Here is a 15,959-nt window from a genome sequence, read left to right as displayed (position 1 = left end):
TTTGAATGTTGTGGAAAAAAATGTATTTTTCTGTGACAAATACGCCAAAAAACTTATTGTAAAAAGTTGTTTAGAATCAACATTTAGGTCCGTATACCAAATTTCAAAATCATTGGGGCCAACTATGATTTTTTATTATTTTTTTATGTTTATTAATTCACAAATTAAAGAATGTTGTTTTTAACAGTTCTTTCATTACGAATAAAAAATTACATTTACATTACTAGTACAGTTGGAGACAAAATACTTTGGTCGTCACTTTTCTGACACTTCAATGTAATTCAAGCTTTAATGAATGACAATTTCAAATTAATGACAGTTATTATATCTTTCTATCAAAAATATTGTCAACTATGATTGACTGTAGTTAAAAATAAGGTTAACAGTCCTAAAGCATGCTTTATAATTTAATGTCACTCAAGTGACATTGACGACCAAAGTATTTTGTCTCCAACTGTACTAAATAAAATTTTTGACGTTTCTCTTAATAGAAAGAAAAAAAAATTATAGTTGGCCGATGATTTTGAAATTTGGTATCAGGGCCTAAATGTTGATTCTAACCATCTTTTTGTCGTATTTGCAGGATAAAAGGCACTTTACTCTACAAAAATAGTTTTTTTTATTTTCAAAACACATAATTTTTCAATACTAAAATTATGTTAGAAATTAATCTTTAACCAAGCAGGGCTGAATCCCAAAAAATGAAAATTTTACACTGTACATGTATTCTTTTAACATGGTTTAGATGGTTATAAAATTGTAAAATGGTTAACCATATTTTTAACTACTATCAACCATTGTCACCACTGATATACCCATCACTGCAAAATGTTAAATACCGAAAAACGGCCATATTTTTGACAAGAGAGAGATCAATAATTTAAAATTGTCAGCAATGTTGACTTGACTTGCTTGGTTTACATTATTTTTTTTTTGAAGTAAGAAAAATCGAGATTTTGTTTAAATGAAGATATGGAGAAGCTCATGCAAAAACATTTTGTTTTAACTTTTTGAATGCAAAATTGATTAGGTACATTTTCATTTAGAGAAGTATGGCACCAAACGCTTTTTTAAAAAATCACTTAATAATTAATAAAAATTACAGTACAACAAAAAATGTGATTGTGTTTTCAGAATGAAATTTTGTTTTGTTTTATGTTTCAAACTGGCAACTTAGATGATTTTTTTTTGATCGAAATTAAATAAAATGTAGACAATTGTAATCCTTAGCCTTTGTAAAAAAAAGTTTTAAAGCGAGTTGTCATCAAAAAAAATAAAAACTCAAAAACAAAATCACAAAAATTCATTCTTGAGAAAAAGTCGCATTTTTTATAGTACCTATCATTCTTCAATTAGTTTTTTTCAAAAAATTTGTAGTTTAAATAAAAACCCTTTGGTTCCATACTTCTTGTTCACCTAGTATATTTTATTATCTGCTGGAAGAATTAAGTAGCACTATGAATTTGCATTCAATCGATTTTTTAGATATAAGCACCAACGCAAACAACAAGGTGATAAACCCAATATGTGTTCAGACACATCTACACCTGTATAGCACCTTTAATTTGTACTTAAGTGGTCGATATAAACAAAAATGGAACTAGTCATTGATAATAAAATTGGTATTGCAACTCGTTCTTTCGACCTTGCTCTCTCATATGAATCCAATTTATCAATTTTATTTCGTCGTCTGAAGTTGAAGCATATTAGAGATAAAAATGGATGAATTCTTTAGGATACCCCAAAGTAAGAGCAATTATTTTTTTATCAAAAAATACATTAAAAAAATCCTAAACAGTTTGATCAATAACACACCTCTTGCGTGCAATCCAGAAAAGGTTTATGTAATTTTAATAATCAATACTGAAGACCTCGGTTCCGCGTCCCTTTTCTTTTTCAAATAACTTATTTCAACCTGTCATTATCCAATCCACTTGTCGCAATTTGAAAATTGCGTATGTCATTTCGCCATAACGTAGGACCTTTCCCGACTAAAAACATTCTACACGTGTAGCAAGTCCGTGCAATTTTCAATTATGGCACGATTACGTCTCTACCAACTATTGGCTTGACTTATATTTTGATCACGTCCTTGACGTCAAAATAATAAATGCACCATGCACATAAAGCGACCTTTCTCATATACTACTGGCGGCAGCCGTCTTAATAAAAGATTAATTAGATTAATTCGACGAAAACCATGAGAAATGCGCGAAAGTAGTCGCCCCACGATGACATTATTGACCTTTTCACCTCGTCAATGATTAGATGCGGGTAAGAAATAATTGGACAATAGTCTGGATTTAACAAATTGTTAATTAGTGACGTGGGATTATGAGTAAACACAGATTTATTGGCGAAAACATTGAGTTTAATTTTAGTCTGTTTACGATTTAAATAAATACGAAGAATAAGAGTAATGCGTTAAAAAAAAACAATACTGATAGATAGTGAAGGGGCCATTTGAGGTAGAGCAATCAAAATATAAAAAATGCAGAACCGATCAGTATTTGGGATTATCTACATATCTAATCTGTTCTCGAAACTTAGAGTCTGATTAATACAAAGCAAAAATAACAGTTTTTAATTTTCTCGAATCATTAAATCTTTCTTTGTTTACATCTAATTTTGTCGAGATAAATCACGACGTATAATCGAAGGAACTCTTGGTCAAAACATCAACATAGATAAAACCTTTAATAATTCGAATGAATCAAATCAAGTTCATGGTTCAATAGCTCATTAAACAAAACTCTAGGGAAAAATATCAGAATTCATGGATCATCCACCCATAAAATGATTCAATTTTTGTAAAAGACAACTTTGTGTCAATTTACAATCTTTATTTTGTTTTATTTGTTATTGCCATTCAAACAAAGAATTTTTCAGAATAATTTTTTTCCAAATGAAAATTGAATAAATTGGATAATGAGTATTACTTCAACCAGAAATAAATATTTAACCAGAAACTCTTATTTTAGACATAATATTTTAAGAAGTTCTTGATTAGACATCGTTTTTGTATACTATTTGTTTGGGGATCAAAATAAGATACATACTTGACGATGTGAAACTAGGTTACTCTTCAAACATTCAAGAATAGAAAACCCTGAACACATTTATAAAATAATAAATCATGCTTTTGAAATGTATATTTATGTAAGTTTGCATTAAAATTACCAATATGTATACAGGATGCGCCCGAACTCGCGCCCCCAGAGAAAAATGCCATGTAAGGTAAGATATCAGGAAGATGGAAAAAATGTTAAAAAAATACTATCTATAAAAATTTTGAAGTTGAGATTTTAAATTTTGCACTTTGACTCTATTTCTGTTGAAAAAATAATTTTTCAAGTTTTTTTGCTACAGATTATTAGACGAGGAAACACGGAATCTGTATCCTAAATCGTAACTCTTTTATTGGCAAAATTTTTATACCTTTACTAAATAATTATAAAAAAACATATACAAGATCATCAGACGTATAAAAATGTTAAATGTCAAAAAATAAATGTCAAAATTTTTGACAGAAACATTTTTTCCATGTTCCTAGTATCTTAGAAATTTTTCTCTGGGACGCGAGTTCTGGCGCAGCCTGTGTAGAAATTAAAAGCGAGTACCTAATTAAAACAGATTCAACTAATAATAATTATGTTTACAAAGAAGTACAATATTAATTGTATCTAATGACTAATGAGTAAGAAATTGTAATAATTACAAACAAAATTTCTTTGAATTTTTCCAGTTGCTTACATTTGAAGACGACTCGAATAAAAATTATACAAGAAAAGATAATTATTTAATAATGTGTAATAATCAATCAAGTATGACTTTTAACCTAATTGCAAAATACATATAATTTATATTTTGACAGCATCTATTTCACAAAATAATGAATATATCGACAAATTCACAAAACAGCAATTAAATGAAGATTAGAAACTTGCTTACAATAAGAATTGCTTAATTTCAAATTGAAAATTACACATTTTTATTACTATTTCTCTATTGAATAAAAAAGGAAACGAGATAAAAAAACTATGTTTTGTCTTTTTAATTCCCATTCAAATTATATTTTTTCTACTGTCATCTCGTTACTATACAGTTAGCTTTTTTATGGCACAAAATAGTTACTTGCAACCAGAGCTGTCTGATTCTCGTTGGCGCTTTAATCTGGGGAAATTTTTTGACATATCCAGTTTTTTAGCTTAAACAGTTCAACCTCATAATATCAATTGTCCCTGACGTATATTATTTTGTTGTATCCTTCCCCCCAGCTTTTATTAATTGCATTATTTTTCGTTAATAGTTAAAAATCATTCACTTAAACAAAGAATAAACTCGGAATCCCTGCTCCAATGCATTTTTTACGGAATGCCCAGGCGGAATATTGATACAATCCATTAAGGAAGCAGTGCTTACAACAGTCATTTTATTAAATATTTTAAACTTAAAAAAATTCAGAACTGATGCCTTCACTCTTGACTGAATAAAATAAAAATAAAATATTATGTAAAAGAAAATGAAAAATAGTTGCGAAAGATAAAACGTTTTAATGACAACTGAAAGTATTTTTTCCAACATGTTCTCATTTGATAAAATTTGAATTTAAAATTAAAAAGTTTATATTGTAAGCCTTACAAAAATCAGCCACTGTGCACATCAGTAATTTTCATAAGCGATAATTTTTAAAGTCAATAAAGTGGAAAAACAAATTTAATTAAATAATTGGATAATATGGTGACAAGCAACAATATCTTGAACGTGTTGTTTAATTGAATAAAATTCTAGAACCAACGAAATATAAATAGATAACATAGTATAAATAGACAATCATCGATCATTTTAACAAACCAGCACAATTTTCTAACATATTTATGATTTTGTAGTTATAGTTACAGTTCTACCATATCAACAATCAATAAAAGAACAAATTAAAATTCGTTTGGTTAGGAATAACATTTTTCACAATTTTCCACATCCCTAAACATTAACCTATAAATGTCCAACTAGGTCGCAACACATATTTTCACCAAGGACGCCCTTAAGACTAAACTGGCTTCCCCAAATTGTCTGGATCCAGTGGACTAAAAAATAATAGGTTATTTATTCCACATTTAGGCGACCTTGTTAAAAACAAGCTGCTTATTTCAAAGCTCGCATAATGCTTATTAGCAAATTTTCATTACTTGGTAACAACTACACACAACTGCTTTGAAAATACAACGCACGGATTGATAACGACAAAAATAAAAGTTCAAATTTCAAGGAAAAACTAGTTAGGAGTAAAATGGTGTAGATGTTGTACCATAAAAAAATTTCTAATCGCGCTAATAAGAAAAATAATCACATTTTTTTTCTTGCAAAGTTGAATTTGTCACTACATTTTGTTTAAAATACCTATATTAATATGGACTTGCATATGTATATCATGCCACAGTCACCGCCACTGCTGCCACTTTTCACGATTTTTTTTCTGTATGAAAGAGTGGAGTTTTTGGCACAAAATTTGTCACTAGGATGCAGTTGTAACACAGATTCTTGTTTTACACAGAAATCAAATGTTTCTGACCTATTTCACCTCAAAAAATGCAGTTACGATATTGCCAGGATGGCGATGGCTATCACACAGGTAATCTGCATTAAAATTGAAAGACTCCGCAAAAAACTGTATACAGCGTTATTCAAAAGAGCCGTAAAATGCTGTTTACAAATATTGTACAGGTACAAATAAATCAAAATGTTGGTTCAAAATCTACCGCAAAGTCGCCAAATTATGCGTGCTATTTTTAAATATTCATATTTTCAAAGCCACGCGGTATAGAAAATTTTTATAAGCATATCTGCGTTTCTTTTAAATTTTTCTACACCATATAAGAGGTTGTACAACCCTTTAAAAAGGCTTGTTATACCTTATTTTCAATAATTTGAAAACAACTTAAAAAACTAATTAACATTCTTGCGACAATGTAAAACTGTAATTTTTTAATTTAATTTTGAAGATTAAAAAGATAATTTAATTTTGAAGAGAAGAATGTACCAAAAATTATTTTCATAGCTAACTTGACCGGCATTTCCACATTCCTTAGATCTTTGTAGGGGAATGTATGTATGTAGATTTTCATGTATTTTTTGTAAAAAAAATTATTAAAGATCCTAAATATTTTTACTCTAATTCAGATTTGGAACAATTTTTTTTCAGACTTTAAATAATAACAAAAAAGATGAGATGCACGAAGTTCTCGAATCGTCCTACTTTCCTTTCAACGGAGACAATTTGTAATGGTTTACGGAATTCCTTATCAAGGAAGGTTGCTCAGGTGATTCATAATTACGTCACTTCGAGGTTTTCAACTTGTTACATGGGGGCCACTTTCAGTATCATGTTAACTTGTTATTTTTACACAAAGTTAAAATGCAACTTATGTTGACAGTACTGTGTCCTTAAATGTAAATGTAAAATGCCGCAGATAAATGACAAATAGGCGGGAAAAACCCTAAAAACTCGACTTTATCACTTGGATGATAATTCTACAAAATAATTTAAATGTGCAATAAAACATTTCAAATTAAAACTGGATAAAAATGATCAACTTTCTCTATACAAGGAAATGACAGGTGGATTCTTAAGTGATTAAAAATGAGAAATGGAGATGGGAAATTAGCGAAACACTTACCCTATTCACTAAACATAATATCACTAATAATAATTCACATAAAAGTCTTGAGGATTTCCTAAAATTTGCCATTTTTTGTAATTTTCGAATGGTCACTGCACACTGCAATGCAACTTTTTGTGTCCGATTTTGACTTTAACTCTTAAATAACATCACAGGGCGGTCTTCATTTCAATTCGAATTATTTGCACTTGTGTGACTTTCCGTATCAACAGTCGTTGAAACACTGTTGAAAATCACAGCGACGCCATTAGAAAATTAACCCACCTTGACGTTTGACGTCACTTTGACGTGAGCTGACACCAGCGCCCTCTGCTAAACGCGGAAAATTCAAATAAGAGAAAAGGAAGATAAATAATTACAGATTTATTTTTAGGTAAATACAATATTTACATAATGTATGGAAATGAAAAATGCACAGCTTAATTATATCAAAACTTATCCAAATGAAATCACAAGTTACTATTTTAAATGCTCAACATGTAAAAACTAATGTAGGTATTCCATATTTTTCAACAACTTTTATGTGACTAATTCAAATAATAAACAACACTTAGTAATCGATAATCAAATGACCGTAGAAAAATTCTCTTATTATGATTAGACAAAGTAGATTTTAAACATAAATAAATTTTATTACGATAAATACTAGGCGTCCAAATCATTTACAAATAGTACTTCCCGATTTTTAAGTCCCGCTTCTTCTAAAGTCTGTATTTTCTCGTTTGAATTGTCAGGTTTGCACCTCAACACCCTTTTAGGAAAATTCGTCGTGATTTCAAACGAATCAGGGGAATTTGGATGGCAGAATACAAAGTAAAAAACGGCCTGAAACAACACACAGTTTTAGTAATTAATTAAAAAAAAGTAACTAGTTTTTTTTAAACGGAAATCACCAAGTCAAAATTTTGGTTAAAACATTGGTAGCAGCTTATCTCCACAGTCACAAATTTTTGCTTTTTGTTTTTGTCCTTAGTATTTTTTTTTTAATTACGGTAATGTTTTGTCAAAATTTTCACTTTCATAAATTTTGTGTGCCTGTTTGCTCTTTGAAAACGTTATAATCGAACACCTGAGAACAGACATCAGTACCTAATGTCAAAGACAAAATTCAGTGTTAATAATATTGATGGAAGAAACACACTGCAAATAAGTACAATGTTGTGGGCAAAAATAAACTTTTTGCTACAAAACCTTTAGTTTTAAGTCTTAGTTTCAAAATGGTTACTTTTTTAAGTGAATCAAAGGCTGAGCAACCAAACATACTAATTTTGTTGCCTTCTTTCTCATTCATATTTATATTGTATTCTCGTCAATTTTAGGTCTAAATTTTAATGGTGGTCTTTTTCTGACTTCTGCTTTAACACTTTTCATCTCCAAACTTCCAAAAACTATTAGCGGCACTCAATTTAACCTCATTTTTGTTGCTTTAACGACATTGTTTTCAAATTAAACCAAAACTGCCAACTTTAGTGGTGGCAACATTAAGACTGTTTGACATTTCCGTTTAAACAAAAAAACAAGACTTTAGCTCTTTTAAATTGTTTTTGCAAAAACTGAGGCCATATTTACCTCCAAGGAATGTGTCTTGAGGAAACGCCGCTCTATGCGACTTCCACACGGCAACTTAAAAACTACATGCACAGCATCGGGATGATGTTTCTCGGGCTCATCAGGCACTTTATCCACCGACTCAATCTTCTCCCTGGCGATGCTTTGACGACGTTCCTCCTCGGCCCTCGCCTCCTCTTCCTCCCTCCTCAATTCGGCCTCCCTCGCTAACCGTTCTTCCTCTCGACGCCGTTCTTTCTCCTGATCAGCTCTCAAACTTTCCAAAAACGCCTCGTCTTGATGCGCCCTAAGCGAACGGTTTAAACTCGCCTCGTACCTATCGGCTCGTGTTTGCACTAGACTGATTTCAAACTCGCTGACTATCGTGTTGAGGCGTTGAAGGAGGAGAGTAGGATCGCAGTAGCCTTCCATACGGCCCACGACCGTCATACTGTTATCGCGTAAAACTAGGACTCCGAGAAATGGAGCTGAGCCGGCTTTTATCATGTTTTGGGCACGGCGGCCTTCGTGACTGCTTTGACTGCATGCCCAAAAGATGAAACGCGCAATGATGAATTGGATTACTTCTGGATGGGATAATGTCTCCCTGAAACAATAAAAACATTTACAAATATAATATATTCAATCGAAAACAATGATCTCAAATCAAATAAAGTAAATCAATAAAATAAAGTGCCACTTTCATCGTTAGCAACACTTTACACTTACACTTAGCAAAACGCTGTCACATAAAATCGCGGTCAATTCATAATAGCCATTTAATTTATTTCAAAGTTGGCAGCCCCTATCCCGACACCTCCAGTGTGTAGGTTGTGTCTATATTGACAGCAGAAATAACTAAATAAACAATTGTGACAGATGCAATAGATTATGTCATTTTTGATAGATATGTCCCTAAAAAAATAATTGGATGTTTAATGTCGGATTTACACAACTCAATTTTTACAAATTTACACAGGGAAGTGGCCACTATGAATTGACTTTATTTTTTTCAAACTTTTTCAGTTCTCCAACTAAAACACATCTCGCAACATTTGATACACTTGTCTCTTGACTTCATAAGTAGTAAATTTGAAATCGGTTCTTCTACTGCTCCTCGAGCAAAGCTTCAACTGACAGGTTCATCGCATGATTCGTAAAAACACAAATTTAATTAAACCAAGAAATTTGTGTAAAAAATAATTTTTGTAACTTTTTTGCGGACTTATCTGCTATTCCAGACTTAGCTTCGCCTCGTCCAAAAACAGCAATTATTCGTCCGCAAAAACTGTATTTTAGGTAACAAAATTAACGATTTTATTCAAACCTTTCCACTGTTGGGTTGGTCACTCTCACTATTTACACAATACGTAAACATATTGTTTCAATTGTAGAATTTTTTATTTTAACCGATCAATGAAATACCAATAATAAAACCTGATTCCAAACAAAAACACTCAGGATTAAATTACATACAATGAAAAAAAAAAGTATCAATTGTCTATAACTAGAACCCATAAATCTCGACACTGAACTGGTTTAAAATTTTCAAAACACTGTCCGCGCCAAAATTGTTGCATATTTTTCGAAAATCTGTAGTTGTCTAAATTTTAATATCATAAAGCCTAATATCTGTCAATATACAGATGCGCCAGAAATCGCGCCCACATAAGGATACCAGGAACATAAAAAAATGTTAAAAAAGTTTTATCTATAAAAATTTCAAAGTTATGAAAGTTAAAATTTTGCACTTTGACATGATTTCTGTTGGAAAAATAATTTTCCAAGTTTTTTTGCTACAGGCTATTAGAACAGGAAACAAGGAAGCTGTATCCTAAACTGTAACTCTGTTCAATGTTATTTAAAAATAAAATTTTTGTACCTTTACTAAATAATTGTAAAAAAAACATATACAAGATCATCAATATCATTAAATAGACATAAAAAAATGTCAAATATCAAAAAATAAATGTAAAAATTTTTTGACAGATGAAATTTTTTTAACATTTTTTTCATCTTCTCTTACTTGAAATTTTTCTTTAGGGCGCGAATTCTGTGACACACATGTATTTTTATTATTAAGGCTCTTCATCGTAGAAGATAACGGTAAATCCTGAACTGCAGTTGTATGTTTATTTTTTTTGTGTCATACAACATTGCAATTCGTCATTTTTAACCGATTTTCTATGCATCAGTCGGCTATCACTTTTGCACTCATCGGTGTTCATATCTCCATCAACGACAGCAAATTTGAAAGACCGATAGATACAGACCCGGGTACCTACTGGTAATAAAGTAATAAATTTTAGAATAGGGCCGGATCGCAGGATGTAACCCACAAACATGATCGTTTTATTTCGTTAGTTCCAAGCAAAGATATGCATCTGCACCCCTCAAGAAGAGAATTGTTAGTTCATCTCAAAACTTCAATTTTTTAATTATAATAAATTTAAAAAATGATAGGTTTAATATAAAGGCACTAAGCCCAATACGTAATCCTAAAAAAAAAATTTAATATTTATATTAATTTCACTGAGGACGGTTTGTGCTTAGGAATTATGTGTATTACAAAAAGTTAAAAAAAGACAGACAGAAAGAGAGACAAAAAATACCACATAAAGTACTAATTTTTTCACAATTACTTATTATCATTTATTACTGTCGATTTGTGTACTCTCCGATCTAGCGACCGGAAAGCAGGAACCCTGTAGGGCTGAATTATTTATTTATTTATTTAGCACTTATCACAGTAACAAATGGAATAAAAAAMACTAATGTTACAAGTTACAAGCGGTTGTATTTTACATAGAGCAACTATTTTTTAAACACATTTCAGCATAAGCTGGTAAATAGTGATTAAATTGTTTGATTAAAAATTATCTAAATTTCTTCAAGAGTTTTTTTAATTACTTTCAAAACATCTTTGCACAACACAACCATAATCATCATCTGCTTCTTCAGTAATTTTTCTTCTGTTTACTAAATTGTTGTCATTATTTTTATTTAATTTTCGTTTTAAATTATTTGCTTTTACTTTTTGTTGTGCATTTACATATGTAGTAGTATAATATCCCGGACTTTTTTTAATTTACAGCCTTTTTCAAACAATGTAAATATTTACCTTTAGAATTATATGAAATCAGAGCAGCATTTGGTACTTAAATTAAATTTATTCATCTTTTACATCAATTCTTAAAATGACCTAATTTTACAGCTTGTACTTTTAGTTGTTTCCTTATAGATGCGAAACATCCCTCGTAAGGTCATAATAAATCAGATAAAACCGGTGATGGGGGTCTGCTTACGGTAAGCTCAGTTTGTTGTGAGAGTTGAGACGATTTTCACACTACGAAAGTTAATAATATTTTCCACAAGAGATTTTTCAGTTATTAATTATCCGAATGATTTCATTTTTTTTTCTTAAGGTCTTTGGTACATGTAGGAAGGACATTGTTAGTTTCCATATAAATACTATAATTTTATTATAAAAAATAAGTTAAAAAATATATAAAAAATAAGAATTTAAATTAGCTACATAACAATATCCCTAGAAATATCTAAAATGGTTTCATCAAAAAATAAAAACCAAAAAATTCCTTATAATAGCCGAGAAAAACCTTTTCGAAAAATGCATTGAAATTCCCTATCTTGGCAAACGATAAGTTAAGCCTTAACGTAAAACACCGCGAAATAGAGGGACGTTATCACAACAAGCCTTTTTTACGATTGTATAAGAGATTGCAAGTTGTAGTTTATCTTTCCATCTAGTCCTATAAGTGCTCTATGCGATTTAAATCAGTATTTTGAGCTGGCCAGTCTACAGGGTGTTTCACACAACTTTACGAGGCTTGCGCCTAATGTACGCACTCAAATATACGAAAGTCACAACACACTAGTTTAAAAAAATACACATTTAATTATTTAATTTTTGGAAACCCATGACAGTAGTTGACAAACTAATCACTGTTTTATTAATAGTCATAAAAGAGACTTTAAAATTAATGATGGTTTAGAATGTCAAATTTTTGTCAACAAGTCCATAGTAATCAGCACATTTTAAACCAACATTAACTTAAAATCCCTTTAATTCGATTATGAAACTGGCCCTTAATCACTAACTACCTAAAAACGTTGCAATTTTTGAAAGGGTGAACAAAATAGAGAAGATTATCCAATTTTTCAAAATTTGTAATCGAGTTCGTATCGAAATATTTATTATTGATTGCATCTTACAGGCGCAGGCCTCGTGAAATTATGTGAAACACCCTGTATATTATTAATACCAACGACGTGACACACTGTGTGACGCTCTGCATAATAATGCGTAAACAAGAAATTGTCGCCGATATAATTATAGGGTATATAGCACAACATTAGGTTCCAATTTTGGTGTTAGTGAGCAAAGTCCAGAGGTCTTCTGTAGTGCTCTGCGTTTAAAAGACCAGTTGCGAGTTGAAACGGTAGTGAATTATGCTCTACTAATCTTCCTCTGACAAATTTGAGTACGATACATTCGAAAAAACTCTTAACTCAAGCTAGAAGTTGTTACTAATCGTTGTCTCAATGCTCGTATGCGACAAAATCTGACCTAAACTGCGGTTGTGACCTGTTTCCTATCCTGACCCGACATTCCCTTATTAATACCTGTCTTTCTAAATCGATTCAGAACCTTTGAAATGGTAGATGAGTTACTCTCAACCATTGAACAATGGATTGTTAAGATTTGTCTTCTTCGGAGAACGCCTCAACCATCTTCTTTAGTGGAAAGATTTTTCAAAATCGTCAAATAGCCTCCATTTTACTCGAATATGACAACAACGCCACTCAGCGTTGATAACATATCACATATCACAACACTCGCAACTAGAGTTCCTATATTTTTTCCTTACTTCTAATATAGTAACTCTAAACACGACGACTAAAAAGAAAATGACATTGCCATAATTTTTCTTTAATTAAACACAATCCTATCATCATTTCGTGTTGATTTATCTTTAAAGAAATTATGAAATTAAAAGGTGAGTACCTTTCTCTCACCTCTCTTGAAAAAAATAGTTAACAAAAATGATAAAATTTACAAATATGCGACAATTTTAGCGCGGAGTGTATAAAATACGAATTATAGAGAAAACAGTACTTACTTTTATGAACAGTTAATAACACAAAATGGTAAGTACTACAGTAAATTACCTGCAAAACAAGTCGGCATCGTTGTGGTCATCCTTATGTAAATAAACTAAAAGGAATCTCAATTCTCGTTTAGCGTCATTAAGGGCATGTGAAAAAGTTCCCTGGTAAAAAACTGGATGGCAATCTCCATACTTTTCTTGGTAAAGATTAATGAACTCTATAACATCATCTAGAGGATTAGTCGCTAAAATTAGCCTTAATTAAACCAAAACGCCGTTCAATTCAACCTCCTCCCCTTACGTCTTTCTGGCTCAAACCGTATCATCCTCCTTCCCAACTGAAACAGGGCCAAAATCGTACTATAGCATATATTGTAGAAAAAATTAAACATTGCTCTAGCAAAACCCAGAATTCCGCCACCGCCCCCGTCTCGAGGCATCGAATAATATATATGTTGTCCCAAAAGGTCACTGACGACCGCCGGCGGTCTGCTCTCAGTCGCATATATTGAAGGTCTGCCCTCTCTGATATTTAGCTGCTCCTGAACAGCCACTTCGAGGTTCCATTGGTGTCTTTGCAGAACGTCCCGGCATATTGTCATGTCATCGATGCCGGTTAGGTCTTGCAGCTGTAATACTTTCTCGGTTTGTTCGCTCGTGAGCCCCAAACCAGCGTTGTCTCCGAGGTAATTCATTGTTGACGTGAAAACACAGCTTGACCGGAATAATCACATGTGCACATAAAAACGTGGAATTTTTAGATACGGAGCGGTGTCACAGTGCATAAATTTGAAATGCTTGAATTGAAATCGTGAGCATTACACTTATTTTCTAAACGTCACTTTGTCTTGAAAGTTTCCACAGAAAAATGGGGGATTTTTGAAGCGAACGGTGAGCGTTGGCAGCATTGCGGGCGTGTTCCTGTATTTATTTTAATTTTAATTTTTTTATATCATTTTTTGAACTTACTTTATCGCGTATTGCAGGCTATTTAACCTATTTATTTTATTAAACATATGAAATAGTTTTCCAAAATAAATTTAGTTTGTATTGTTGGTTGTCTAAATATAGAAGAAATGCTTACAAATATCTTTAATGAGGAATGGTACGTATTGTAGATGTTTAAAATTAATTAACACTCAAAAATCTTCGTTTTACTCTAACACTGTGTACTACAATTTCAATTTTAAAATTCATAATAAAAAATTGGGAAATTACCATTGCGCCTGCGCACCTGTCAATGTCAACGTTTAAACGTCAGTGGAGCATTTCTAATTTTTGCTGAAAATCGTTTATTAAATATAATTAAACGTATCCAGTGTTGTTATTCTGAATAAAGTGGTGATGGCTGATGTTTTGGACATTAACGACTCCGTCGAATTGGACGTAGAAGACGAGGGAGATCGTAGGCAAGCCACAACATAACCTTTCAATGACTTAACCTCACTTATTTCAGAAAGCGTTTTGCGGCTAAAAGATAAAGTTGTAAAGCGAAAAGGTCGAGGTTTTGGGCCTGGAGAAGCCAAAGAACATGAGAAAATTCGTGGATATGAAAGCATAGACCCAGGGGATCACGGGGATGAACCCGGACCACAGAAATGTAATTTGCATTTTGCTCTAGTTTTACTGCTATAAACAGTTATTAGAGAATAATTTAAAGGTGCATATTTTATGTTTTAGCCGTGGAGGGATGGATTTTATTTGTGACTTCGGTACATGAGGAGGCCAGTGAGGATGATTTGAGTGAGAAATTTTCCGAGTTTGGCGCTATTAAAAATATAAGTATCAACTTGGATCGGCGGACGGGATTTTTAAAAGGATATGCTTTGATTGAATATGGAACATATGAGGAAGCTTCCGCCGCCAGAGAAACATTGAATGGTTCTTTATTGTTAGGACAAACAATTGGGGTTGACTGGTGCTTTGTCAAAGGGCCAAAAAAGTAAGTTTGTTTTTTTTGCAAACTGGATTTTATTGACATATGTTTACTTTTCAGGTCAAAGAAACGTGCAAGGAGGCATTGAATATATCTAAGTTATTTGTAATTGAATTTTCCATTTACAGTAAGTTCTTAAGGTCACAGAAATAAGGTTCTTTGCTGTACATTCTTTATGACACTCAGTAAGTAATAAATTGTCCGTTTTCTACATATAAGTTTTTTTCATTTGTAAGTACCTACATATCTTAATTTTAATTAATCGGAAATTACACAAAATTCATAACTACAAGTTATATTTTGTAAAACGAAGTTTTGTATGATTCAGTTTTAAGTGCTTTTCTGTATTTTGAAATTTTAGTACAGTTTCTACCTGAATAGTTTGAGATACAATTTTTTCTGGAATCCTTCATAACTTCATTGCTGAAGTTTGTACAATACTTTGTAACATGTAATATTTCAATTACGAAAGCAGAGACACAACCGTGGTAAAACCTTTAAACATATTTTAATTATCACAATGCTGTTCTTTCAAGTTGTTGTGTTTTCTCTTCTTGCTAAAAGTAAAGCCGATTTAGTGTGTGACAAAGTTAACATAACACCTATAACGTACTATGAAAATGAAGAAACATATTCTTCAATTCGGGAAGATACTGTTATTACAAC

At 31.6% G+C, this 15,959-nt stretch overlaps 3 protein-coding genes across 6 annotated transcripts in view; 1 reads left to right on the top strand and 2 right to left on the bottom strand.

Moving 5' to 3' along the window:
• LOC123004454 (NPC intracellular cholesterol transporter 1) overlaps window positions 1–6,945 on the bottom strand; it is a 32,890-nt gene extending 25,945 nt beyond the window's left edge. For all 3 annotated transcript variants that reach the window (XM_044397741.1, XM_044397740.1, XM_044397742.1), the window contains exon 1: window positions 6,678–6,945. In XM_044397741.1, the coding sequence (XP_044253676.1) occupies window positions 6,678–6,749 (72 nt within the window). In that variant the 5' untranslated portion in view covers window positions 6,750–6,945. The remainder of the gene's footprint in view (window positions 1–6,677) is intronic.
• An 81-nt stretch (window positions 6,946–7,026) lies between these two features.
• Window positions 7,027–14,262, bottom strand: LOC123016189 (FAS-associated factor 2). Its single transcript, XM_044416423.1, has 4 exons — window positions 13,659–14,262; window positions 13,419–13,602; window positions 8,250–8,835; window positions 7,027–7,505 (listed from the first exon to the last, which is right to left on the bottom strand). Exons 1-4 carry the CDS (start codon window positions 14,050–14,052, stop codon window positions 7,326–7,328), a joined length of 1,344 nt encoding a protein of 447 aa, XP_044272358.1. The 5' UTR covers window positions 14,053–14,262; the 3' UTR covers window positions 7,027–7,325.
• A 115-nt stretch (window positions 14,263–14,377) lies between these two features.
• LOC123016190 (RNA-binding protein 8A) lies at window positions 14,378–15,511 on the top strand. 2 transcript variants are annotated; one of them, XM_044416424.1, is made up of 4 exons: window positions 14,397–14,762; window positions 14,814–14,957; window positions 15,038–15,299; window positions 15,354–15,511. In XM_044416424.1, the coding sequence occupies exons 1-4, from the start codon at window positions 14,702–14,704 to the stop codon at window positions 15,379–15,381; spliced, it is 495 nt and encodes a 164-aa protein (XP_044272359.1). In that variant the 5' UTR covers window positions 14,397–14,701; the 3' UTR covers window positions 15,382–15,511. The 2 variants fall into 2 exon arrangements, with proteins under 2 accessions (XP_044272360.1, XP_044272359.1); XM_044416425.1 differs by lacking the exon at window positions 15,354–15,511 and having other exon boundaries at window positions 14,378–14,762; window positions 15,038–15,303.
• The last annotated feature ends 448 nt before the right edge of the window (window positions 15,512–15,959 follow it).

Source organism: Tribolium madens, unplaced genomic scaffold, assembly GCF_015345945.1.
Source record: "Tribolium madens isolate multiple individuals breed KSU strain unplaced genomic scaffold, Tmad_KSU_1.1 Scaffold_1;HRSCAF=32;Tcas5.2_LG8, whole genome shotgun sequence".
Classification (NCBI taxonomy): domain Eukaryota; kingdom Metazoa; phylum Arthropoda; class Insecta; order Coleoptera; family Tenebrionidae; genus Tribolium; species Tribolium madens.
Note: the sequence above shows the minus strand (reverse complement) of the source record. Positions and strands in the feature narration are given on the sequence as shown.

Bases quoted from the DNA above. Each gene is read 5' to 3' on its own strand.
- LOC123016189 (XM_044416423.1), bottom strand. From the start codon at position 14,052: ATGAATTACCTCGGAGACAACGCTGGTTTGGGGCTCACGAGCGAACAA. The intron at 8,836-13,418 runs GTAATTTACTGT...TTATTGTTTCAG, and splicing joins GATGCCGACTTGTTTTGCAG to GGAGACATTATCCCATCCAG. The intron at 7,506-8,249 runs GTAAATATGGCC...GTGTTGTTTCAG, and splicing joins TCAAGACACATTCCTTGGAG to GCCGTTTTTTACTTTGTATT.
- LOC123016190 (XM_044416424.1), top strand. From the start codon at position 14,702: ATGGCTGATGTTTTGGACATTAACGACTCCGTCGAATTGGACGTAGAA. The intron at 14,763-14,813 runs GTAGGCAAGCCA...CACTTATTTCAG, and splicing joins CGTAGAAGACGAGGGAGATC to AAAGCGTTTTGCGGCTAAAA. The intron at 14,958-15,037 runs GTAATTTGCATT...TTTATGTTTTAG, and splicing joins TGAACCCGGACCACAGAAAT to CCGTGGAGGGATGGATTTTA.